Here is a 24,540-nt window from a genome sequence, read left to right on the forward strand (position 1 = left end):
CCCTGGCCAGGGACAAGCTGGGAGCTGGCGGCAGGCCCAGGCCTCCCCTCCGGCGGCCAGCTTTTAATTTTTTTAAATAACTGTCTCTCCCTACTCAAGTTTTTATTTAAAAAAATTAAAACTACCGGAAAGTTGAAAGAATAGTACAATGAGCACGCATATATGCTTCACCAAGTAAGCCAGCTAACATTTTGTCATAATTCCTAACCCCCCCAAATTATGCATATAAAGCCCCCCCCCCCTTTTGGGGTAAACCATTTAAAAGTCAGTTGTAGGCATCATCACCCTCCACGTGCAAATACTTCAGCAAGGCTCTCCTAGGTGACTTCAGTAGCATTTAACGTACCCAGAAGTTTGACATCAATGTACTGTCCACATGCACATTTTCACCAGTGTATCCTCCAGAGCTTCTCCCCAGCCCCACCCAGGATCCAGCAAGGGCCGCATGTTGCATTTGGTTGTCATGTCTCTTTAGTCTCCCTTTGATCAGGAATAATCCCTTTGCGCATGCGTGTGTGTGCGTGTGTGCATGTGTGTGTGTGTATCCATGATACGGACTTTTTTGAGACGTCCAAGCCAGTGTCTTCTAAAAAGTCCCATCATCTGGAATTGCCCAGTTGTTTCCTCGTGACGAGATTTGCGTGGCCAGATGCTTGGACAGATGTGACTTCCTGTCACATCACCCAAGGAGGCGGGACATACAGGCTGGCCACCTTCTTGATCTCTGGGTCCAGGTGGGTTCGCCAGGTCTCCCCATCATAAAGGTGCCAGATTCCCTTTGTAATGTAAGGTCCCCTGCAGGTGATCCTTGGAGAATTTGTGGATATACTGTTCCTCAGCAACACCCTCCCCTTTAATTACTGCTACCGCTACCGCTACCACTTCCGCTACAAATTCGTAGTGTCATTTTAAAGCCCCCACTCCTGGGCCCCCAATACCGCTAGGGATTAGGGGAGGCATCCAGAGCTGAGAAATGGGAAGCCATGACCTGAGTTGGGGGGCCAGGTGGGCAGTATATCTCCTGGCCCTGGTGGGGAGGAAAGGAGAGGCCCCCACTTTGATGGAGATGCGCCCCTGCCCTTGTTGAGGTGACAGCCTCCCCTGCAATTTCTGAGCTCCTTTCTGGGCAAGTGAGCACCCCATTTGGAAAACAAAGTAAGCTGCGTGGCTTGTCAGCCCGAGCCCAGTGGGCAGCGAGGGCTGGGCCTCACTGCCGCCTACACCCACGGGATGCTGCCCTCCGCTTCCTCAGCCCCCCTCGGGCACATGATGCTGACGTGCCACTGCGCCTGCCCTGCATGCCCTGGCTTAGGAAGGGGTCATGGGGAGCCTGGAGAGAACGGAGGAGCGAGGGGCTGGGGCCGCTGTGCTGTGGTTCAGTGTACCTTTGCCCTCCCCCACCCGCCTTACCGCTGGGTTGGCGGGTTGCGCAGGCCTTGTGCAAAGCCCGTTGGGCCTGGAGACAGACTTGGGAGGCCTCTGGAGAAATGAGCCTGGATTTCACCACTGACTTCTCTTTTAATTCGGTTCTGACAGCAGCAGGGCCGGCTGGCTGCAGATTCGGGGGCAGCTTTCTGTGGTCCCAGGCCTCTCGGTTTCAACGCGGGTTGGCTTTCTCGGAGGCAGGGAACGCTCACTTTTCTACAGCAGCCAGGCAGGAGCCTCGCTGCACACGTGTGAGCACGCACCCGCCTTCCTGATGGTGCATGCGTTTTTGTGCACAAGTATGTGCGAGCTGCCTTTGGAAAAGTCTGGACGGAGCACCTGCTCCCCATCCGCCCGTCCACCTCCTCACCGAGGGCGGCGGCCTGGGAAGTCAAGTTGGGCCTCAGGGTCTCCTTGGTGAGGTCCTCGCCGGGCCTCTCCCAGCAAGGCCCCGGGAGTGCCCTGTCTGAGCAGGCGCTCCGCCTGCGTGTGGGCTTTCAGGAAAGTTGTCTCCGGCGCAGGCTCTTCTGGAGAATAACACCCCCTCCACCAGGGTTTCCCGGAAGGAGGTGCCTCTCAAGAAGAGAGAACTGTGCAGGCGGGGGCGGAAAAGGGGAAGGGACTAAGCAACACAAAACAAAACCCCGAACCTCACACACAGACAACAGTGTGGTGATGGCCAGAGGGAGGGGGTGGGAGGAGGTAGAAGAGGGTAAAGGGGATAAGTGGTGATGGGAGGAGACTTGGTTGGGGTGGTGAACACAGTGCAGTGTACAGATGCTGTATAATAGAATTGTACACCCGAAACCTGTGTAATTTTATGAACCAATGTCACCCCACTAGATTCAATAAAAAGGTTAAAAAAAAAAGAGGAAAACAAAAGAGAACTGGAAGCTAGGCTTGCCAGGACTATGGGCAGCAGGTTTGGGGTGAAAGGACAGAGAAATGGAAATTCACACCCCCTCTCACCCCCCTGGCATTGCATGGTCTGGACTTGGCTTTGTGGAGGCTGTGAGGGGTTCAGCCTCCCGAAATTCCAGAGGCTCCCGCACCTGGGCCTTCACTGGGGTGGGGTGCTGAGGAAAGAGGGACAGAGAACCCCCACACCCCAGGAGCTCCTAGTCTGAGCCCCCGGTCTGAGGGAGGAAATAGCTCCCTGTCCTCTCCTTGCTCCTGGGGAGCCCCCACTTTCATGGAGATGCGCCCCTGCCCTTGGTGAACTTCCTGTCTGAGAGGGAGCTATCGCTGTTGCTCTCAGGGTCCCCCAGTAAGGGGCGAGCCTCAGAACCCTGCCTCCTGAGAGCACCCCATTTCCCCCAGCTGGGACGCAGAGCTCAGCCATCAGGGGCTGGCTTAGAAAAAGCAATTTTGTTGGCCATCTCAAAGTCTTGCCCTTCTGGGTCCTGCATTCGGATCGGGAATGAGATCAGGAATGAGCTTCCAGTTGATTGCCTTGGTTCCCTATGGAGGACCCCCTAACCTCCACCAGCTTCTTTGTCTCCATGGGAAACCTCTTGGTGATTTGAGACAGGATGGAGTTGGGTTGAGGCTCCGGCTAGAGTGACTCTGCAGCAAAACAAGCCGAGTCGTGTTACTGCCGCTTCCTGTTCACCAAGCTCGCAGGAGGCCCGGAATTCCAGGCTCCTGCCACACACAGCTGATGAACAGAGCCCCTTTCCCAGGTAAACCCGATCATGTCACTTACCAGCTCAGCCCCCTCCAGCACTTACAATCAAACTCTTCACTGGATTTTAAGGTGGCCCTGCCCACCTCTCCCACCTCTGTCTTAGCACTGTGCTCCCCACACTGACCACCTTTCTGTTTCTCAAGCATGGCAAGCTCATTCCTGCCCCAGGGCCTTTGCACCTCCTGTGCCCTCTGCCTGGAATGCTCTCCCCACCCTCACCCCATTATTCCAGGGCTGATTCCTTCTTGTATTTAATGTCTCTGATTAAATGCCTCCTAGAGAGACCTCCTCTGGCCACCCATCCTTAATGGCTCCCAACATTTTTTCCTGTGCAGTGGTTTTAATTATTTGGAGTCATCTTTATCTGTGTCTTTGTTTCACTGGTCTCTGCACTGGAACACACACTTCATGAGAGCCCCTGGGTGATCTCATTCATCATTACCTTCCCAGCACCTAGACCCATGCCAAGCACATAGTAGGAGCTCAAGAACATCTGTTAATGAATGAGACCATATTAGGAACTGGGCCTGCACCGAGCTCCCCCTCACCCAGGTCCCTGTAACCTCATGACAACTTCCACTTACAGATGGAAACTGAGGCCCAGGCCCGTGCAGTTACTGAGGAAATGAGCCCTAGTAGCAGATCTGGTAGCAAATCCATGTTCTGCCCAACATCTTCCTGCAGTTTTGGGTTTCTGTGCTCTTTGCAGAGGAAAGGGAAGGAAGAAACTCACCAGGCACTGCCTTGGACCAGTCCTCCGCGTTCAGGTTTCTCCTCTCCTGCACGTCTTCCTCCCTCTTTTTTTTTTTTTTTTTGTTTTTTTTTGCACTTGCTGCCCTACCATTCACATTTTCCTATGTTCTTTACACAGTCTGTGTAAACGGTTTTGAGTGGGTGTGGAACAGTCCACCACGTGGATACGTCGGAGTTACCTGAATGGTCGGCACTTAGGTTGTTTCCAGTCTGCTGTCCCGGAGTTGTCTGCATTGGAGCAACATCTGGATGTTGTAGATGAAGCTCAAGGGTCCGTCCGTTCACTGTGACCAAATGTTACTGCGTGCTGGCCCCTGTGCCGAGCAGGGGGCACTGGTGGGCCTGGGGCTCAGTGTCTGCTGTTGGAGATAATAGTCCGGGGTGGGAGGCGCTGAGCAGATACAGGGTGGCGTAGGTGTCACGGGGCTGGGCAGTGGAGAACCGCGTGCAGAAGGCGGTCCGGTGTGCCTCATGGAAGAGGGCCATCACCCCAAAGGGAGTCTTCAGGTGCTGAAAGGCTGTTGCCGGGAGGGCACTGGGTGATGCACACAGCACATAGGTCACTGTGAGGGTAGAGGCATGGCCGTGTGGCTCCTTCTGAGCTTCCTTCCCGCCCAGGCTCGGGTTGGCCTGGAGTGGAGGGAGCCTGCCATGGCAGAGCTGAGGCAGAGGCGGGCGGAGTGCCGAGTTAAAGAACCTGGACTTTGTCCTGCAGTGGATGGGGGCTCTGACTGTTTTCTCTCTATAAAAAAGAGGTTTTCTTTAAAAGACCAAAATTATACATACACCTATTTTAAAAAATCAAATAGCATAGAATGGTTCATCCCCAGACCCCTTCCTGGGAGAAAATGCTTGTCACCTGTTTCTGTTTTCAATTCACCTGCATGACTCTGACTTGTCTGCCCTGCTGGTTCCTGACTTATCAATGTTGGACATTCTGTGATGCCTCCCACTGTAAAAGGTGAGGATTTGGCTTATAGCACCCGCCTTTCTTCCCAGGAGTTGTGTCGGCTGCCTTTGTAACTTTAGATAATATGTAAGCGGCTGCTTCCTTCCATTGACTTTAGTTCTTTCTCTCCTGTCACGGTGGCGTGCTAGAGCTGGGTCCTATCAACTCCTAAGAGCCTGGTGTGTGTGACTTTCTCCCTGCTCCTTGTTCAGTGATGTCGTGTGGGTAGCTTGAGATTGGTCCCGTTGGAAGTATTTACACCAGGGGAATTGGCAGACACGACACACCAGGGTACCTCTGCCTGTTAAACAATTACCAACATGCCACTGCTGGGCTCCTGGGGTTTCCTTCTGGCCTCAGCTGGTTCAGGCAGAGGCCAGAGTAGCTTGGCCCCCAGGTGTTTGGCTGGCCCAGCACCAACACCACCACTCTGTCCTCAGCAAAGCTTCGAGGCGCACCAGGATGAGGCCGTGAGCGTGACGCACATGGTGAAGGCAGGCAGCGGCGTCTGGATGGCCTTCTCCTCCGGCTCCTCCATCCGCCTCTTCCACACGGAGACGCTGGAGCACCTGCAAGAGATCAACATCGCCACCAGGACCACCTTCCTCCTGCCAGGTGAGGCTGCGGGGGCCTCGTCCCGGCCCTGTGGAGGGAGGGCGCTGACAGTGGCAGCCGGCAGAGGTGCATCCTGCCCAGCCCATCTCATTAACCTTGTGGGAGCCTTAGGTCGGCCTTGAAACGGGGCCTCCAAGGCGGGCAGTGGAGGGTTTAGAATTCGAGCCCAGGACTGTCCTTTTAAAGCTCTGCTCGCTGTCACCACGTGCCCCCTCGGCCTGCAGCACAGGGGGCGCAGGCTCGCAGGAAGTGAGGCTCCAAGCTCAGCGGACTCTCCCAAGCCAGGCATCTGCTAAAAAGCCACTCTAGGTGGCAACCAGGCCTGTCTACACCTGCCACTCCTCAGGTTGACAGGAAACCAACTCTGCCTCGAATCACCTTCAGGATGAGGTGCAGGGGAAGAGCGAGGGCCAAGCAAGGGGCTCTTTTCTTAGAGATTTTTCTAAGAAAGGCAGCTGTCCCTTTTAGTTCCCTGGCCAGGCTGGGAGTGGGGATTGGACAGCATCCCGGGGCCTGTGCTTCCTCCTGCAGAGCTGTTGGTGAGACGTGATGGAGAGGATTAAGGCTGGAGCGCACCTAACCCCTGCCCCGTCTCTGTCTGAGGCTTTGGCGGAATTGGCTCTAGGCATCTCCCTTACCATCTGCTGCCCACGCTGCCACCCAGACCCCCGCAGGCTGTGCTGGGAGAGCCAGGGCGGCCACCTGCTCAGGGCCCATTCCCGCCCACAGCTGGCCTTAGAGCAGACCACAGAGCCAGCTGCACAGCCTGCCTTGCCTCCCTGCTTGGCCCCCGCTTCCACCAGACAGGCCGACTGATCCAAGCACTGCAGGCTGGGCTGGTCTTAGCAGCTGGGGAGCTGAAGGGCCCTGGGGCCAGGGGCAGAGCAGGCATGGCAGGCTGAGGGCCTGGCGCCAATGGTTACCACGACTCGGCAGATGGGCCACGGCGTCGCTAAAAGCAGCTGAGCCAGGAGACTGACCTCCCGTTGTGTGAGGCTGGGCCAAGGGCGGGCACGCTAGCCAGCACTTTGGGGGCCGTGGGAGCCTGTCTCACCCCAGAGGCCTGGTTTCTGACCCCACGTGGAGCGCCTGGAAATCACCCAGCTCGTTGAGACTGTCCCTGACTTGTGGCCACAGGGGATCTTGTACCAACAACAAGATCAACAACAAACAGCGATAGAATGTAATTAACTACCACCCGGCCATGAGCCCTACCGTGAGTGAGGTCCCAGGTGCTTGACCCACAGGGTCTCACTTCATCTTAACCCCGTGAGGTGGGGGTTGTCCCCACTGTACAGATGCAGAAACTGAGGTTTGCTCACCAGGTCAGGAGGCCGGTTTGCGGTCATGCCGCCCGCCAGAGGCAGGACTGGGGTCGCAAGAGGTCAGACTCACTTCAGAGTCCCACTGTGTGTAATGGGGGAAGGGATGACTTTAGAGGGGCCCAGAGTCCTGGCTCAATCACATTTGGGTCTTGGGCAGGTCTCTTTGCCTCCCGGAACCTCTGGTCCCTCTATGGGACTGGAGGTGGCTCCGGACTCCTGGTAAATGCCATCAGTGCGGGAAGGCACCTTGCCCAGCTCTGGGGTGTGGTGGGTACACCAGGAGGAGAAATGCCCCTACCATGTTCCCTGGGGTGTGGGAGGGGCCTGCGGGGCCTGTGTTATAGGTCTTTTTTTTTTTTTTTTGCAGCTTTATTTTTTTTGTATTTCATAGGGTTTAGCCATTCTACACAGTAAATCCATTTAGCTATGATCGATGTGTCTCTGTATCACAAAATATTTCCCCATTCACGCTGATAGCTAAATTATTTCAAGTTAGTGGGATAAGGGGAAAGTCGCACAATCTCTGGGCCTTTCCGATCTTGTCAAGCTCATCTGTGGGAGTGGGGAGAGTGAGAGGAAACGTCACGGTGACGGGGGCCCAGAGGTGGATTTGTGGGCAGATCGGCTGCAGGTGGAAAAACTCCAGCTCCCAGCGGTGCAGCTGACTCACTGTGGATGTTCAAAACACAGGCCCGTGCGCCCTGGCTGACTGGTTCTTTGTACTTACCCCTTAGAGAAGGGAGAGCGTTCATCATCGGGATGATTATTTCAGAGCCAGGTAAACCGAGGCCCAGGAGGTTAATCGACTGGCCCAAGGTCACGCTGCTGATGAGGCCGGAGCCAGGGCGCGAACCGCAGCCCCCTCACAGACTTACTGCGCAGTCCCCCTTGCTAGGCCTCCGTTTCCACATCTGTACGGTGAGGGGCCGAGATTTGAGCCAGAGCTTGACCATGTTGTGTAGGGCAGCTCAGAACCTGGAGTCGGGCAGGCCCTGCTGGGATCCTGGCTCTGCCACTTTGCAGCCCTGTGACTGGGGGCTGGTGGGGAACCTTTCTCATCCTTGGGCCCTGCCTCTCAGGGAGGCGTGGGCCTGAGACGGTGCAGCCTCTGGCTTGAGTAAGTCTCAGTTCCCGATGGTGCTGTTCACTGTCATCGGCTCCATCATGCCTTCTCGGCCATCCCCATCCCTGGTCACACTGGCTACTGTGGGCCATGCGTCTCCCAAGGGGCTCCTTGCTCACCCCCACCCTCCGAGTCCATGCCATTCTCTCCTCATCAGCTACGTCAGAGCAGACAGAGCCACCCCTACGCTTGCCGGACCTCTTTGGGGCTGGGCCCTGGGCACATCCGGGATGGAGGCTGAGGTTCCTGGGTACAGGGCTTCCCAAAGGTGACTGCCCTGGGCCTTCTCCCTCCAGCTTGACCGTTCCTACACCACACCTGAGGGCCCCCACACCCGAGGGCCCCCACACCCGAGGGATGCTTGGGCTGGAGCTAGCATGGGGCAGAGGGCAGCTTCAAATCCTCCCACCTTGTGCCTCTGCTAAAGGACAACAGAGCGGGACTCTTACGTTCTTTATTAGAAATATTTAGAAAGTGTTTTTTCTTCGCCCACACCAGCAAATGAAATAATTGCATAATTAGTAATAAATTTGTTCCTCCTTTAAGCGTGGATTTCTTTAAGGGGACGTAAAATATTTATCATGCTTCCTTCCCCCGACCCCTGCCTTCCACTCGGCACCCGACTGGTATTAATGCATTTTTGAGCCTAAACTCCCTCCTCCTCTTAACTAGACAGGTCATTAATAAAACGTTCTCCGAGAGCCCAAGCTTTTTAAAGTTGCATATCTCCAGATAGATGGCTCGGGCGAGCTGCACGCTGCTGCATTAAGTCTCTGTGATAAAATATTTATCCACCATTAGGATTTTTTTCTCTCGGACTTTTTGTGAGGTGCCTTGCTCTTTCCCTCAAGGCGGAGGGGGCAGGAGGAAGGGCCCCGGAATGAGGTCTGATGATGAAGTCATTTCTCAATTCCGGCATCTCTCTGGGTTTCTTGCTGCCTTCCTTTGGGTTTCGACTATGGGGGTGGGGGGGTGGGGTGGGGGTGGGCGGGAGGATGCAGGGGCATCAGGAAATGGTCTCCTTCTGGTCTTCAGGCTCCCGGGGCCCCGGAACAGGAGGTGAGGCGCTAGAGACGAAAAAATTTGCCACTGTTTCCGCGCTTGGCTTTATTGTTTTTGTGGGTTTTATGGCTCTGGTGGAGCTGGTCGGAAGAGTCTAGGTCCTTTTAATAATTATAGCTGTTTTCCTAATAGCCTGCCTTTATTGATTGTGTACTAGGGCTAAGAGCTGTGCTCAACCGTGTATATATATTATCACTATATGTGCTGTATATGTATATGCATATTTCTAATAACCATAAAATTGAGCTAGGTAGGTTTGTAATATTCATTGATCAATGAAAGTGACTTGTTAATTCACACAGTTAGTCAGTGACATCAGCACCCATGTCCTTTTCACTTTTCTATATTTTTCATTCATTCATTCAGTCATTCACCCACCCATTTACTCACGGATACTTGTTGAGTGTCTGCCATGGGCCATGGTACTGGGAATGGACCTTGAGCACAGATAAGCCTCTGCCCTCATGAAGCTTACAGTTGGAACAGCAAACAGCAAATAAGGAAGGGGAAGAAGAGGGTGGTTATAGACCTTGGCCAGGGCCAGGAGGGAAGACGGCTGGTGATGGGAGGGAGCTCGTAGCCTGAGCCTGTTGCTCTGACTTCCCGGGGCCAGGAACACCCAGTGGGACCACAGGTGCCCTAGTAGTTGATGCAGGTGTGAGGCAGAGTCCCGGCCCCACAGACCCGCAGATGCTGTGTGTGGAATAAATAGTGCCTGCCGTCAAGTGATGAACTGGCTTTTTTTTCGGTGTGGTTTGCATTTCCACGTTGAATCAATACTATGAATATGACTTTTTGAGTTTGCGTCACACCACCAGACTCATATATCTCCCTGCCTGCTGACAGCTCCATTTGGCGGTCTAACGTGCATCTCAAGCAACACATCCGGCGGAGAACTTGGACTTCCACCCCAAGCCCGCTCCTCCCCCATCTCAGTCGGTGTCACTGCCGTGTACCCGGCTGCACCAGACAAAACCCTCCGAGTTGCCCTTGATTCCTCCCCTTCCTCTCCTCCCACTCTGGTCAGCCAACGGGTCTGTTGTTCTGCTTCAAAACAGATCTCGGACCTGTTGGCTTCTCATTTTCTTCCTGCCACCATTGCGTCTCTGTCACCATCTTACGCCCCCTTCTTCCCTCACTGCTAAACGCTCCTCTAAAATCAGGTCTATCCCTCACCTGTTAGACCTCCTGGTAGCGTCTCATCGCGCCCAGAATGAACAGTCACAGTCCTTACCCCAACTTGTCCACTCTCCTGACCTCCCTCTGCTCATCTCGAGTTTGCCCTGGTCTCCGAGCTGCACTCGCTTCAGTCTGTTCCACCGACCTGCTAAGCTCGTTCTTGTCACAGGGCCCTTGCACGTGCTGTCTCCCAGGCTTTGGCTCAGGTCTTGACGTGGCTGCCTTCTCCTTGTCATCCTGATCTGGCATCCTCACACCTGCCTCCCCATCCTTCCCGGAAGCGGATGGAGGCATGAAATCCCAGGATCCCCCTCGCCTGCTCCATCACCCCATTGGAATCCTCTGCTAGTGTTTATGTTCCTTGTTTGTGTTTTCACTTCCCATGTTCCCTTTCCAGGGCTGCACTGATACGGTAGCCACTATTAAAATTAAATGGAATGAAAAATTCAACCCTCAGCCCCACTAGCCACATTTTAAGGGCTCAGTAGTCACGTGGTTAGTGGCTATATCATTGGGCATTCTGGTAGAGAACATTAGCCTCATGCCAGAAAGTTCTAGAATGTTTGCTCCTCAAGAGCAGAACGTTGTGTGTGGTTCCTGCTGTGCCGCCCACACCGAGGGCGGAATCCCGCACACCATAGGTGCTGGGAATGTCCCGGGTTCCAGTGAATGGATGAGTGACGGTCTGTCGCGCTGGGTTAGACAAGGCTGTGCAGGCCCCAAGATGGAAACCCTTCTTCCGGGGTGACTGGAGCCCCATCATACTCCTCCGAGACGTTTGCTCTGCAGAGGAGGCCCCTACCCCTCCTCGTATGGACCCGAGGCAATGTGCACAAGAGCAGAGAGGCATTGGGAGTGCCCGGCTGTAATAGGCAGGGGCTTGAGTGCGGCTCCCCGCCCTGCACTCACCAGCTGGGAGAACTCTGGACCTTGACATTCCCATCTGGGAAATGGGCATAGCATCTGCGCCTTGCAGGCCTCTCAGTGGTTGCAAGGCTTACGTCAGACTAGAGCAAACACAAGAGCTGCCAACGCTCCAAAGCAGTTTTCTCAAAGTGCGGTCCCTGGACCGGCAGCACCGTGCCACCAAGGATCTTGCTAGAAATGCCGTTTGGGGCCTCACCTCGAGGGGGTCGGCCCCCGGTTGTGAGCCCTCCTGTGGTGCTGACGGCAGGCCCAGGTTGAGGACCACCGCTCTCCGCAGCATCTCACACATCACGTGGCAATGTTATTGCCGAGGTGCGAGGTGTGAGTTAGAATTTCCTTTAGGGGAGAATCAGCCCCTCTCAGCAGAGCCGAAGGATCTGGGCAACAAGCGGGCCAGCCCTCAGGGAAGCCAGGCGTCCGCTCTGGGCCTCTCCTTCACGCCCGTTCTCACTGACCCAACTGTTGGCAATGGGATAGCAACCACTATAATGGCGGACAGCACCGTCTGTGCACACCACGTTTCATCCTCGGGACAAGGCTGTGAAATGTCATTGCCGGCCCTGCCCTCGGCACTGGCTGTGCAGCCCCCACTGTCTTCCTCCCTGTGAAGAGCAGTGGGACCCTCGCTGCCATCGCTGTTTGTTAAAAGGAAGAGACAGCACCCAGGGGATAGCCAACAAGAGCTAGTCTGGGCCGACATCAGAAACATGCTCGTCCCTGGCGCCGAGCTGTCCTTTGCACTGTCGGGCCCAGGGACTGCAGGGCGGAAGGGCCCACGTGGGCAACGTGTCAAGCCTGGGCTGGAAAGTTAGGGGCTGCGACAGGCTGTCAGTTTGCTTTGCTTCTCGTATCCACCCTGGCCCCTCCCATGCATCCCGTCTGCACCAACCTCCTCTTCACCTCAAACCTGCTCCTTCCCAGGCCTCCCTGGCTTCACTCCCAGGCGGCTGGTGGTGATCCTGGCGTGGGCCCCCTGCGCCTGCCCCGTGTGCCAGAGCACCCAGCCCCTGTATGCGGGAGCTCACAGGGGCCGGCACCGTGCTCTGTGGCATTCCCTCATTGCGTCCTTGCAGCAGCCCCGGGTTACACGGGAGGAAACTGAGGCTGGGGGAGGGAGCACTCGGCCTCCCACGCCCCCACTCTGACCCGCACCCCGTCCAGCTTCTTGCTTGTCTCCCCAGAGGAGCCCGGGTGGTACCCTTCCCTCAGTTTGAGGTGGCTCCCAGAACCCACTGCTGCCCCAGGGAGCGTGCTGCTCACGCCGGCCTCTCTCTCTGCAGGCCAGAAGCACGTGTGTGTCACCAGCCTCCTGATCTGCCAGGGTCTGCTCTGGGTGGGCACCGACCAGGGTGTCATTGTCCTGCTGCCCGTGCCTCGGCTGGAAGGCATCCCCAAGATCACAGGTGAGGTTCCGGGAAAGTCTTGTCGGGGCCCAGGACTGTCAGCTGCAGATGGAGGGGCCTGGGGGCATGGTGTTCATGCCCAGATGTTTGCGGGGTGTCTGTTCTCCAGTTTTCTCTGTCATCGCCGGCCGCACTGTGGTACAATGCAATCAAATCACCTCAGCCCCATAGTCTCCCACGTTCTTTCTGAGTCTCAGTCTCCCAGTCTGGCAAATGGGCACAGTCGTGCACATTGGCCAGGTGGTTTGAAGACTGGCTGAGACACCTGACTGATGGCAGAGGTTCTGCTGGGCCCATTCTGCTCTCTCCCCACAGCAGCTTCAAAACATCCAGGCTCCAGAGATAGAAATAACTGCGGGCTCCTTGGGGTGGGGCTATGTACAAATGTGTGTGCGTGGATTAGAGGAAGGCCTGCCCTGATGTGAGGCAGCAGGGCCCAGGAGGATAGGTAGGTCAGGGAGGACCCCAGAGCTCTGGGCGGCTCTTTGCCTCCTCCCTGAGAGCAGGGGTGAGTGGGAGGGAGGAGCCCCGAGGGAGGCCAGGCCCACCAGATCTCAAGCTCTCTGCTAAAGAAAAACCCTAAATTCTGAGATTTCCTGCTTGCATCATAGAGATCATATTGTTCATCCTGGTCTGGGTCCTAGGGTTGCAGGGATGTACCGGGCAGAGACCCTGCCCCTAAGGCAGTGGTCGGCAAACTGTGGCTCGTGAGCCACATGCGGCTCTTTGGCCCCTTGAGTGTGGCCACGAAGTTTCAATTGCACTGTACGGGCGCGCCCGCACGTGGTATTTTGTGGAAGAGCCACACTCAAGGGGCCGCCGTTTGCCGACCACTGCCCCAGGGAGTGATGGTCTGGTGGGGCGGCTGTAGTCCAGGGTGGCAGGTGCTAAGTGGGGCGCCCAGGGACTGTGGGCACAGAGACAGGAGTGATCAGCTCTCCGTGGTGATTTCCAGAAGGATGTGCTGTGGAGGAGCTCGAGCTGGGCTTCCAAGGATGTTATAGAATCAGGTGGGTGGGAAAGGCTCTCCAGGTGGACGCAATGGCTCTGCAAAGGCCCTGAGCCGTGCGGGTGGCTCAGGCAGGGAGCTGCAGGCGCTTTCACACTGAGGGTCCCCTGGTGCTTTCTAAGGTCACTCCTGTCCTCCTGCTTCACCCAAGAAGGTAGCCTGGAGCATGGGAGACCCCACCCCCCAACCCCACAATCAGAAAGTTCTCCCAGAGATGTGTGGGTGCCTCGCTTAAAACTCTGGACCTTTGGCCCCTTCTCTCTGCCCCACGTCTGCAGGGAAAGGCATGGTCTCCCTCAACGGTCACTGCGGGCCTGTGACCTTCCTGGCCGTGGCTACCAGCATCTTGGCCCTGGACATCCTTCGGAGTGACCAGGAGGAGGCTGAGGGCCCCAGGGCCGAGGAGGACAAGCCGGACGGGCAGGCTCCTGAGCCAGCGCCCGCGCCCTCCAGCCACGTGGGCCGGGAGCTGACCCGCAAGAAGGGCATTCTCCTGCAGTACCGGCTGCGCTCCACGGCCCACCTCCCCGGCCCGCTGCTCTCTGTGCGGGAACCCGCGCCCGCCGATGGCTCCGCCCTGGAGCACAGCGAGGAGGACGGCTCCATCTACGAGATGGCCGACGACCCTGACGTCTGGGTGCGCAGTCGGCCCTGCGCCCGCGATGCCCACCGCAAGGAGATCTGCTCCGTGGCCATCATCTCCGGCGGCCAGGGCTACCGGAACTTCGGCAGCGCCTCGGGTGTGGGCGGGAGGCCGGCCTCCTGCGGGGACATGGACAGCACCCTCCTCATTTGGCAGGTGCCGTTGTTGACGCTATAGCCCCCACCCAGGGAGCACAGCTGCAGCCGTGCCCCGCTCTCAGCCTGCCTGGGATCTTCAGCCAGCCAGGGCCCCGGGAATGTGGGTGGAATCGCCTTCCAGGGACCTGCCCAGGGCTGTGTGGAGGGGCCTGGGTCTCTAGTAACAACCCCAGGTAGACAGGCCTGAGACTCTAGTAACTACCCAGGTGGAGGGGCCTGGGTCTCTAGTAACTACCCAGGGGGACGGGCCTGGGTCTGTAGTTACTACCCCAGGTAGACGGGCCTGGGTCTCTAATAACTACCCAGGGGGACGGGCCTGGGTCTCTAATAACTACCCAGGTAGACAGGCCTGAGACTCTAGTAACTACCCAGGTGGAGGGGCCTGGGTCTCTAGTAACTACCCCAGGTGGACAGGCCTGAGTCTCTAGTAACTAGCCAGGTGGATGGACCTGAGTCTCTAGTAACTACCCAGGTGGAGGGGTCTGGGTCTGTAGTTACTACCCCAGGGGGACAGGCCTGGGTCTGTAGTTACTACCCCAGGGGGACAGGCCTGAGTCTCTAATAACTACCCAGGAGGACGGGCCTGGGTCTCTAGTAACTACCCAGGTGGACAGGCCTGGGTCTCTAGTAACTACCCCAGGTGGATGGGCCTGGGTCTCTAGTAACTAGCCAGGTGGACAGGCCTGAGTCTCTAGTAACTACCCAGTTGGACGGGCCTGGGTCTGTAGTTACTACCCAGGGGGACAGGCCTGGGTCTCTAGTAACTACCCAGATGGACAGGCCTGGGTCTCTAGTAACTAGCCAGATGGACAGGCCTGGGTCTCTAGTAACTAGCCAGGTGGACAGGCCTGGGTCTCTAGTAACTACCCAGGTGGAGGGGCCTGGGTCTCTAATAACTTCCCAGAGGGACAGGCCTGGGTCTCTAATAACTACCCAGGGGGACAGGCCTGGGTCTGTAGTTACTACCCAGGGGGACGGGCCTGGGTCTCTAATTACTACCCCAGGCGGACGGGCCTGGGTCTCTAGTAACTACCCTAGGTGGAGGGGTCTAGGTCTCTAGTTACTACCCCTGGTGGACAGGCCTGGGTCTCTAGTAACTACCCCTGGGGGACAGGCCTGGTCTCTAGTAACTACCCACGGGGACAGGCCTGAGTCTCTAGTTACTATCCGAGGCGGAGGGGCCTGGGTCTCTAGTACCTAGCCAGGTGGACGGGCCTGAGTCTCTAGTAACTAACCAGGGGGACGGGCCTGAGTCTCTAATAACTACCCAGGGGGACAGGCCTGGGTCTCTAGTTACTACCCCAGGTGGACAGGCCTGGGTCTCTAGTTACTATCCGAGGCGGAGGGGCCTGGGTCTCTAGTACCTAGCCAGGTGGACGGGCCTGAGTCTCTAGTAACTAACCAGGGGGACGGGCCTGAGTCTCTAATAACTACCCAGGGGGACAGGCTGGGTCTCTAGTTACTATCCGAGGCGGAGGGGCCTGGGTCTCTAGTTACTACCCCAGGGGGACGGGCCTGGGTCTCTAACAACTACCCAGGGGGACGGGCCTGAGTCTCTAGTTACTACCCCAGGTGGACAGGCTGGGTCTCTAGTTACTATCCGAGGTGGAGGGGCCTGGGTCTCTAGTTACTACCCATGTGGACAGGCTGGGTCTCTAGTAACCACCCAGGTGGACAGGCCTGATCTCTAGTAACTGTCTTGGCTGAGCAGAGGAAAACCTCTTCTTTTTAAAACAAGATAAAATTTAGAGTTTGGGGGAGGGGCTTGGGTTTGTGGAGAGGGAAGAATCCTCTGGAGGAAATGGCCTTTTTTAAAAAACAAAACACAAAACCTCACAACTGCCTGACAAGCCCAGTGCCTCTTGTCCGGGCCAAGCGGGGCTCAGAGGCGGCCCGCGCCCCTCCTGGAAGGGCGTGAGCGTGTGCGTGTACGAGAGCGTGTGGGCTGATGTGTGAATATATATAAATACGTATATATGGTGTATATTATCTGTGTATAAATAAAGTCTGTACATATTGGAGCTCTGGGAGATGCTGGAATAAAAGGCGAGAATAACATCGGTGCTTGGATTGAGGGGTTTTTCTTTTTGAGATGGGACACGGGGAAGACCGAGCAGCTGCCCCTGGGTGGGGAGTGTTTGGGAGCCAGAGTGACGCCGCCCTTGGCAGGAGTGGCCGAGGCCCGGCACCCGAAGACCTGCCACAAGAGCAGCCCCAGGACTGTGCCGTTCCGTGTGGTTGCCATTGGTCACTGATGGCTACTTAATTTTTAAAATTAGTTACAACTAAATTAAATGACAAATTCAGTTTCCCATCCCATTAGCTTGCAGAGCCCCACAGGTGAGTGCTGGCTGTCGGACAAGGAGGTGGACAGGCCTGGGTCTCTAGTATCCTTTTCCACCATCCTGGAAAGTTCCCTTCTGCTCGAGAAGGGGCTCTTGGGAGCTTCTTTTCTGCATATCTATAATAATAAAAGGGTAATATGCTAATTAGACCAGACATCCTTCCTTCCATACAAAATCCCAGCGGGCAGGGGCCGAGGCAGAGGTGGCAGAGGCCCTTGGCCGTGGTGGTGGTGGTGGGCAGGGGCTGGAGCCAAGGCCCTTGCATGAATTTTGTGCACTGGGCCTCTAGTGTGTATATATATATATTTACACACACATATATATATATATATATATATATATATTTATATATAAATATATAAATATATATATATATATATGGCTAATATGCAAAGTGCCCCCTCGAGAGTTCCACCAGGAGACCTGGAGTCCGATCATTCGCTATGACATGCGCTGACCACCAGGGGGTGGCGTGGAATGAAGGAAGGCCCCGGCCGGCAGCTGGCAGCCAGGGAAGGGAGGCCTCAGCGGGTAGCTGGAAGGCCCTGATCAGCTCTGATCACTGGCCAGGCCTAGGGACCCTACCCATGCATGAATTTCGTGCATCAGGCCTCTAGTGTTTTGATAAAAAGGCTGGGCCCCAGCTCTGGAGGGTATGGAAGCAGGACACCTTGGCTCTGCCAACCTGGGAAGGAAGGAAGCTGGTGCTTCACCACATGGAAGGTGGGGTCTGGGTTGTTGCTATGGGCAACAGAGCAAGGCAAGGATGGGGCTGAGGTCCCTGAGTCTGAGGGAAGATGGGGTGAGTGCTGGTGGTGGGAGCAGAGCCCAGGCTATGGGGGAATTGGCAGGTGGGGTTGCTCGGGGTCCTGGATTCCTTCTGGCTCGATCTCCATCCTTATATCCCTAGAGCTGCCTGCACAGAAAAAAACAAAACCCAAACCCCCCGCCCAAAAGGGAAGTGTTTCCTCCACCTTCCCACCCAGCCATCTCTCTGTCATCTGTCCGAGAGTCTGTCCACCCACCCATCCGAATGTTCTCTCTTCCACACTCACCAAGAGCGGCAGCCCCAGGACAAGGGAGAAGGAAAGCAGGGCCCAGTGGAGATGGGAGGCACACCTCTCACCTGGACCCTCCGAGAAGCTCGAAGCTCTGGGAACCCAGCGAAAAGAGCCAGCGCGGAGAGGATGTTTCCACCGGGTCCTAACCACCCGGTGGGGCCGCACTCCCTGGAGGAGCCAGTCTCACATCCACATCTTTTAGAAACCCCTCGAGCTTCTGCTGGATTCAGGCACCGTGCTGGCTGCTGGGGCTGTGGAGGTGAGCAGGGCAGTGGCATCCCTGCCCCTAGGAAGTTCATGGTTAGAGGGCAGGACAGGCATAGGTGCCAGCGGGTGTGGGCTTGGGGTTGGGGAGGGTGTGCCGAGAAAGGGGGAGAGCCTCTGGCGGGGGGGGCGGCCTATGGAAGACGGGGTGTGTAGCGTGTCGTGGTTGGCTCGATTGCCAGAAGGCCAGGAGGGGATGGGGGAGCTGTGTATGCAGGAACCATGGCCGTGGGCACTGACCAACGACATTCCGTTCCCGCTGAACCCATCTCCAGGCCTCAGTTTCCCAACTTGTATGAAAGGGAGACTCACTGCTGTCCTGCCCACCTCCACTGGGAGAGGAGTGTCCTACCTAAGTACGAGTGGGACAAAGTGCACGGTGCTCAGGTTAGCTACCAAGTGCCCTGCAGGGTGGGGCTCCCATGGGTGCCTTTATCCCGTTTGTCAAATGCAGGTCAAGACTTTTCCTAGGACAGTGACGAGTGAGTAGAGGCCGCTTGGGATGGTGAGCAAGCCTGAAGTCTAGGATCCGGCAGGCCTGCATTCAAGGACAGCCCTGCCAAGGACCTGCCGTGTGCTCCCAGCCTCGGTTTCCTCATCCCCAAAACGGGGACCACGACCGACACCCTGCGCCATGGCTGTGGACCAGTGGTGACAAGCCCACGGAAAGGGCCTGGAGCAGTCCTCCGGCAGCAGCGTTGTGATTATTCCTGACATCACTGCAGCCGCCTGGCTGCGCGCTCTCGGAGGCAGACTGCTTTTGCTAAGACATCCCCCCCCGTTTGCACAGGAGTTGGCGTCTGAGAGCTCTGTGGGTCTGTTAGATTCTAGATCTGTGGATCTAATGGGCTGGTGACATTCATCACTGAGACAATGAGGACTTTGCTACTCTAGTGAAATGATCAGATCAGGCAACACTCATTTCCGAGTCTCTGACAACAGCAAGGGAGGATGGGGTTGTCGGAAACGACTCCGAGACGTGCGGCGGATGAGCCTTGCATCTGAGAGGGACCCTCGCTTTAGATGCGGATCAGAGTAACAATAACCATGGTACTTGGGCCTGCCAGCTCATTTCACGCCCTCGGCCACTCCCCTCGCCTCATTCTGCAGGCGAGGGACCTGAGGCTCAGGGAGGGTAAGTAAATGTCTGAGGAAGCGTCAGGGCCAAGACTGAGGTCTGTCTGCCACCACAGCCAGACTTTTAGCCACCAGGTGACTCCCCTCCACAAGAGCAAATCATCCCACTAGACAACTGAACACCTTTGCTGGCCTGACACGAGGCTCAAGTCACTGGGGATATAACGTTGTCCCTGTGCTCCTCGTGAGACCCACAGCCCAGCCAGCAGGATGCTGCTGCCAAGGAGATGCAACCAAGGCAGGCTTCCTGGAGGCAGTGAGGTAGGTGTGGTGCACAAATGAGGGCTTTGGAGTGATGCAGATTTGGGTCTGAATCTTGGCTCTATCATGTATTTCCTGTGTGGCCTGAGACATGTGATAATCTGTGCTTCCATGGCCTCCGCTGAATAAATGGTCCATGACACCTGCTTTGCGGGGTGGCTGTGAGCTCCCAGGAGGTGTTAGGAGTTCGCTGTTACTATTACTGCTATGGCCCCCCTTTCCTGCTGCTGTTCCTATCAGCATCATTTCTGTGAATTCTCAAAGTTAACCAGAACGTGTAGGCTGCGAGGATGCAGTAACCTGGGAGGGGGACGAGGTCAGGGTGGGGGATCTGCAGTTCTGGGGAGGTCTGGTTCTGGAAGGGACTGGGCTGGAGGTGGGGGTTGGGATTGTGTTCTGGCCCGAGCTGTCTTGGTCTGTTTTTAAACCCTGAGTCTAGGAGGAGACCCCAGCTGGCCCTCCCTGGAGCCAGAGCCATGACAGGCTCCTGGGCATAGGCCTCCAGCCCTGTCAGAGGGGAACCAGCCCTCCTGCCACCAGCATGTTTTGTGTGACCCTGTGAAAGCCCAGGACACACACAGAGTAGCCCAGGCACTGCCTGTTGATCCGTGGGGGTGACTGAGCCTCCAAAGCCTGCTTTCTCATGGGCATGTGTGTCCATGAGGGGCGTGGTCACATGGGGATGGGGTGTGAGCTTCAGCCACCGAACATGGGGATGCCAACAGCACTGACCCAACCGGTCCGATGGGGGAGACAGAGCCACCCACGGGGCACATTCCCAGTCTGATGGGAGAGGTCCTTGCTCTCAGGAAGCTCCCAGGCTGATGGAGGACTCAAGCCCCTCTCACCTGGTTGGACGGGAAGCTGCCAGTCTGATGGGGAGGCACGGCTCTGCCCCTGCCTGATGGGGGAGGCCTAGCCTAACGCTCAGGCTCACCTGCCCGTGGGATGGGGAAGATACAGTTTCTGCCTGGGAGGAGACCCTAGCCTGACGGTGGAGACCCCCGGGGTGAAGTGGGGGATAAATCCTTGGCTCTCAGGGCGCTCCCGGTCTGACAGGGGAGATGGGGCCCTCAACGTGAAGAGACTTAACAATAAGACACACAACAGAAACTTTTAAACGATGCAGACCTATTTCCAGCGCTGCCGAACTACTCCAAACTCCTCGTTTACACTTTCCTGGAACCTGCAAATAGCAAGAATGTGTAAATTGAGGAAAATTAATATAATTACCGGAGCTATTTCTTGTCATCTCTTCACGTCAACAGAAGCCACAAACCTTTCCTGGTGAGAAGCGGGTGGTTATGGGCTCTGTCCCCGATGAGACAGCTGGCTCCTTCTCTGCAGGGAGCAGATTCCGACGGGTGCCCCGTGAGCTCTGGAAGCCGGCCTGCCTGACAGATGGGCCGGGCTGCGTGGTGGAGAGGGCGCCTGGGCCCTGAGTCAGGAGACGTGGCTCGAGGTTTGGCAGCAGGGTGAAGGTGACCCACAGGTCCCTAAGCCTCTGTGAACCCCAGTCTTGCCCAACACTAGTCCAAACGTGCTGAAGTCTTGCTGGGTCCAGGGACTGTCTGTGGTTAGAGCATTATGTCCCTGACCTCCATGAACTGTCACACCCATCCCCAGAGGAAGTTCTATTATTATTCCCACTTTACAGATGAGGAAATTGAGGCTCAGCGAGGCGAAGTCACTTGCTCAGTGTCACACAGCACAGAAGACCCCAGGGCTGTGGGTCTCAACGCTGCTACCCCTTCCTTGGCCCATTTCCCGGACCTGCCCCTCCACTCTGCCACCCAAGGGCCCTGTGTGAGGACCCGTGGCCAAACAAACCACAGAATGTTTGCAAACAGTGAGCATCGGTCTCCTCTTCTGGAACTTGGGGATATTAACAGCATTGACTGCCTGGGCTATTTTGAGGATGAAATGAGTTAATTTATATTAAATAGTCAGTGCCGTTCCTGGCCCGTAGGGAGCCCTCATTAACTTGATTATCATCTCGTGCAGGAGCCCTGCCCGGGTCTGTGCTGGGGATGCTCCTCGGTAGAGCGTTAAACACCCAGGCGTGCCCCGAAGCCCCTGGCACCTGCTCAGAGAGGGATAGCTGAGCTCCCCCAGCGTGTGTTCGCAGCGCTTTGTGCAGAACCTCTAACAGTTCTGCTGGCTGAGGACTCACCACGCCGGTGTCGCTCACCAAGGATTTGGGGAAATAAAGGCAAAATGCAGGAAACACCATCGTGACGAATAGACATCCCATTGCGAGCTCTTAGTTGGATCCAGAAATAGATGGTGTAAATGTGCAGAAAACAGGGTTTGAGCAAACATATCCTGGAGTAGGTTTCATTCATTCATTCATTCATTCATTCATTGTTCACTCACTCATTCATCATTCATTCACTCGCACACTCATTCTTCCATGCATTCATTATTCATTCACTCACTCCTTCATGCATTCATTCACTCATTCGTTCATCTGTTCAGTAAGTGTCTACTGCTGGTTGCTCTGTGCCAGTTTAGGGCAGGGCAGTGGAGCCAGGGCAGCCAATGAGTACACACTGCCTCTGTGTTCCTGGAGCAGAGCCCCAGCCTCATGGTTGAAAACAGAAGCTTCACAAGCCCAACATGTAGGGATGAGAACATTGGCTTGGGGGTCTCACAGATGTGGGACCTGCTGGGGCTACATGGCGGGAGGGGCCTCAGGACCATCCTTTTTCAGGCCCAACTCGGGGGAAGGAAGACCCACCATGAAGCTGGACTCTAAACCCAGGGCTTGGGTTCCAGGGACTGGTGGGCTGTGGCCAGGGAGGCCGGCTTCATTCCAGAAGATCTGAGTTCTTGTCAGCCTGAATCTGACTCTGACAGACAGACATGATCTTTCCCCCTATTATTTCTGCTGAACTAGGTGACCAGGCCTTTTCCTTTGGCAAATCCAGGGACATGCATTTTCATGCTGTTTTGCATAAATCAGGAAACTCATTTGCATCCATTTGCATGTTTTGCTGGATGTGAAGTTTGAGAGGCCCAAATTTAATTTGTGTAAAATGAAATAAGGGTGTTGATTTCACTCCCTCTCTGCTGGCCTGAACCCCACAGGCAGGGATGAAGGCGCTCAGAGGCGCTGGTGGTCTCCATTGGATGGTTAGACCAGGGAAGGACTCTGGGGCCAGCTCTCCCCATGCTGCTCACGACTGAGGGGGAAGGAGAACCATTGGGCAACTGGGTACAGATGAAACCACAGGGCAGGGTATCCTCAATGGCCTATCACAGACTTTGGAACAGGTATAGACAGGGGGAGTGGTGTACATGGTTCTAGCAAGGCTCTTTATACATGACTAGAGGCCTGGCGCACAAAATTCATGCACAGGTTCAGTCCCTAGGCCTAGCCTGCAATCAGGGACATCTTCCCTGGCTGCTGGCAGCCAGATCCACCCCCTGCCACCACCCACCTGGGTTCCCAGTTTGCCATTGGGCAATCAGAGCCTGATGGCCGGTGGGAGGGACCAAGAGATCGGCAGTTCCTGCCTGATTGTCGGCGCCACCCCTGCCGCAGGTCGCCCTCTATGTGTGGGACGATCGGTGGGGCAGGGGCCTTGGCCTGGTGCCGCCTGCATCCCCCGCCACCCACCCCTGGGTCCCCATTCACCATCAGGCGATTGGAGCCTGCCGGCCCAGGAAAGGGACCGAGAGGTGGTCAGTGCACCTCATAGTGGAATCGAGCAGTTGTTCCAGTCGTTCTGCCATTATGGTCACTGGGCTTTTATTATATAGAATAGTCCATTTCACCTTAGAGTCTTATGAGGTGGGTTATTAACTCGATTTTAGAGATGAGAAAACGGAGGCACAGGAGCTGAAGTGACCCATCCAAGGCCACATGACTGGTCTTTAGAGGCCCTGGACTCAACACATGCCAATTTGGTTCTGGACCTTTCTGCCCTGATTAGAGAGAGGAGAAGGCCCTCTCTTCTTTCCCTGTGTTTTGCTGGACTACCTCATGAAGAAGGAACCTTGGCAGCACCCATGCCTCCAGAATGGCCTGGTCTCCATGACAACAGATACACAGCCCTGTGGCAGGCCAACCCCAGGGAGGTCTGGAGGGGTGGCTTCCTTGAGGGAAGGAACCTCAGCCCCAGCCCCTGGCACATGCCTGGCACTGAGCAGGGCTCTGTGAGTACTTCCTGAGTTCACTCAGATGAATGGACAGCAGATGGCACAGCCCTCCCTGGGTGAAGATTCTCGGTCACCTCCCCCCATTGAGAAGTGGTGTCCTTTTCCATCCTTTTGAATCAGAGTTGGTCTTGAATGAGTTTGACAATGAGCTATGTTGGAAATGACACTGCGCCAGTTCTGGGCCTGGTAGCTTCTGCTTTCATGCTCGTGGGAGCTCTGTGTTGGCAGGTGAGAAGTCCAGCTACCCTGATGGAGGGATGGCAGAGACAGAGGTGACAGGGAGGACCTGGGAGAGAGTCCCAGCCCTCGGTGCATGCACATGCACCCATCGTCTTGGGCACTGCTATCTGGTCAAGTCCCCAGAGGACTCCCGATCCAGATGACATCACATCCAGCAGAAGAACCACCCAGCCGAACTCGGTGAACCCACAGAATCACGAGAGAGCGTAACAAAGGGTGTGTTTTAAGATGCTCGTTCGGGGTGGTTTGTGAGATATAACCCCTCCTCCTCCTCTTCCAGTGGTAAAAGCACCCTCTGGGATGCCCCCTCACCTGCTTTTCGGTGGGGGTGCCCATCATAATGATACCTTGTTCCTTCAGTCGCAGGAGCGGGTGTGGGACCCAGGCCTGGTCAGGATAACATTTCACCTCCTGGCAAAAGTGAATCAGTGGTTGAACATCGACCTATGAACCAGAAAGTCATGGTTCAGTTCCTGGTCAGGGCACATGCCTGGGTTGCAGGCTCAATCCCTAGTGTGGGGCGTGCAGGAGGCAGCAGATCAATGATTCTCTCTCATCATTGATATTTCTCTCTCCCCCTTCCTCTCTGAGATCATGTGACCCAAGATGAACCAATCAGAGCCCTTCCCTGGGCTCTCTATATTGATGCTGGGCGAGAGAAGCTCTGTTTCTTTTGGGGTTGCTGAACTGGGACAATGTAAACCCGAGAGCTGCCTGTGGTCACGTTCCCCACCCTGTCCCCATATCAGCTCAGGATGCAGCAATCCCAGCCGCGGTGGCAGAGAAGGAGGCTATGGCAGGGAGGAGAGG

General features: G+C 56.0%; 1 protein-coding gene across 5 annotated transcripts in view; it reads left to right on the forward strand.

Annotated features, from left to right (window-relative positions):
* Positions 1 to 16,316, forward strand: part of ARHGEF10L (Rho guanine nucleotide exchange factor 10 like) — a 147,821-nt gene extending 131,505 nt beyond the window's left edge. For all 5 annotated transcript variants that reach the window (XM_070404203.1, XM_070404202.1, XM_070404204.1 and 2 more), the window contains 3 exons: positions 5,255 to 5,429; positions 12,326 to 12,448; positions 13,736 to 16,316. In XM_070404203.1, the coding sequence (XP_070260304.1) occupies positions 5,255 to 5,429; positions 12,326 to 12,448; positions 13,736 to 14,277 (840 nt within the window). In that variant the 3' untranslated portion in view covers positions 14,278 to 16,316. The remainder of the gene's footprint in view (positions 1 to 5,254; positions 5,430 to 12,325; positions 12,449 to 13,735) is intronic.
* Positions 16,317 to 24,540: the final 8,224 nt, after the last annotated feature.

The sequence above is a fragment of the Myotis yumanensis genome, unplaced genomic scaffold (assembly GCF_028538775.1).
Source record: "Myotis yumanensis isolate MYYU_CA2020_CCGP unplaced genomic scaffold, mMyoYum1.0.hap1 SCAF_2, whole genome shotgun sequence".
Taxonomy (NCBI): domain Eukaryota; kingdom Metazoa; phylum Chordata; class Mammalia; order Chiroptera; family Vespertilionidae; genus Myotis; species Myotis yumanensis.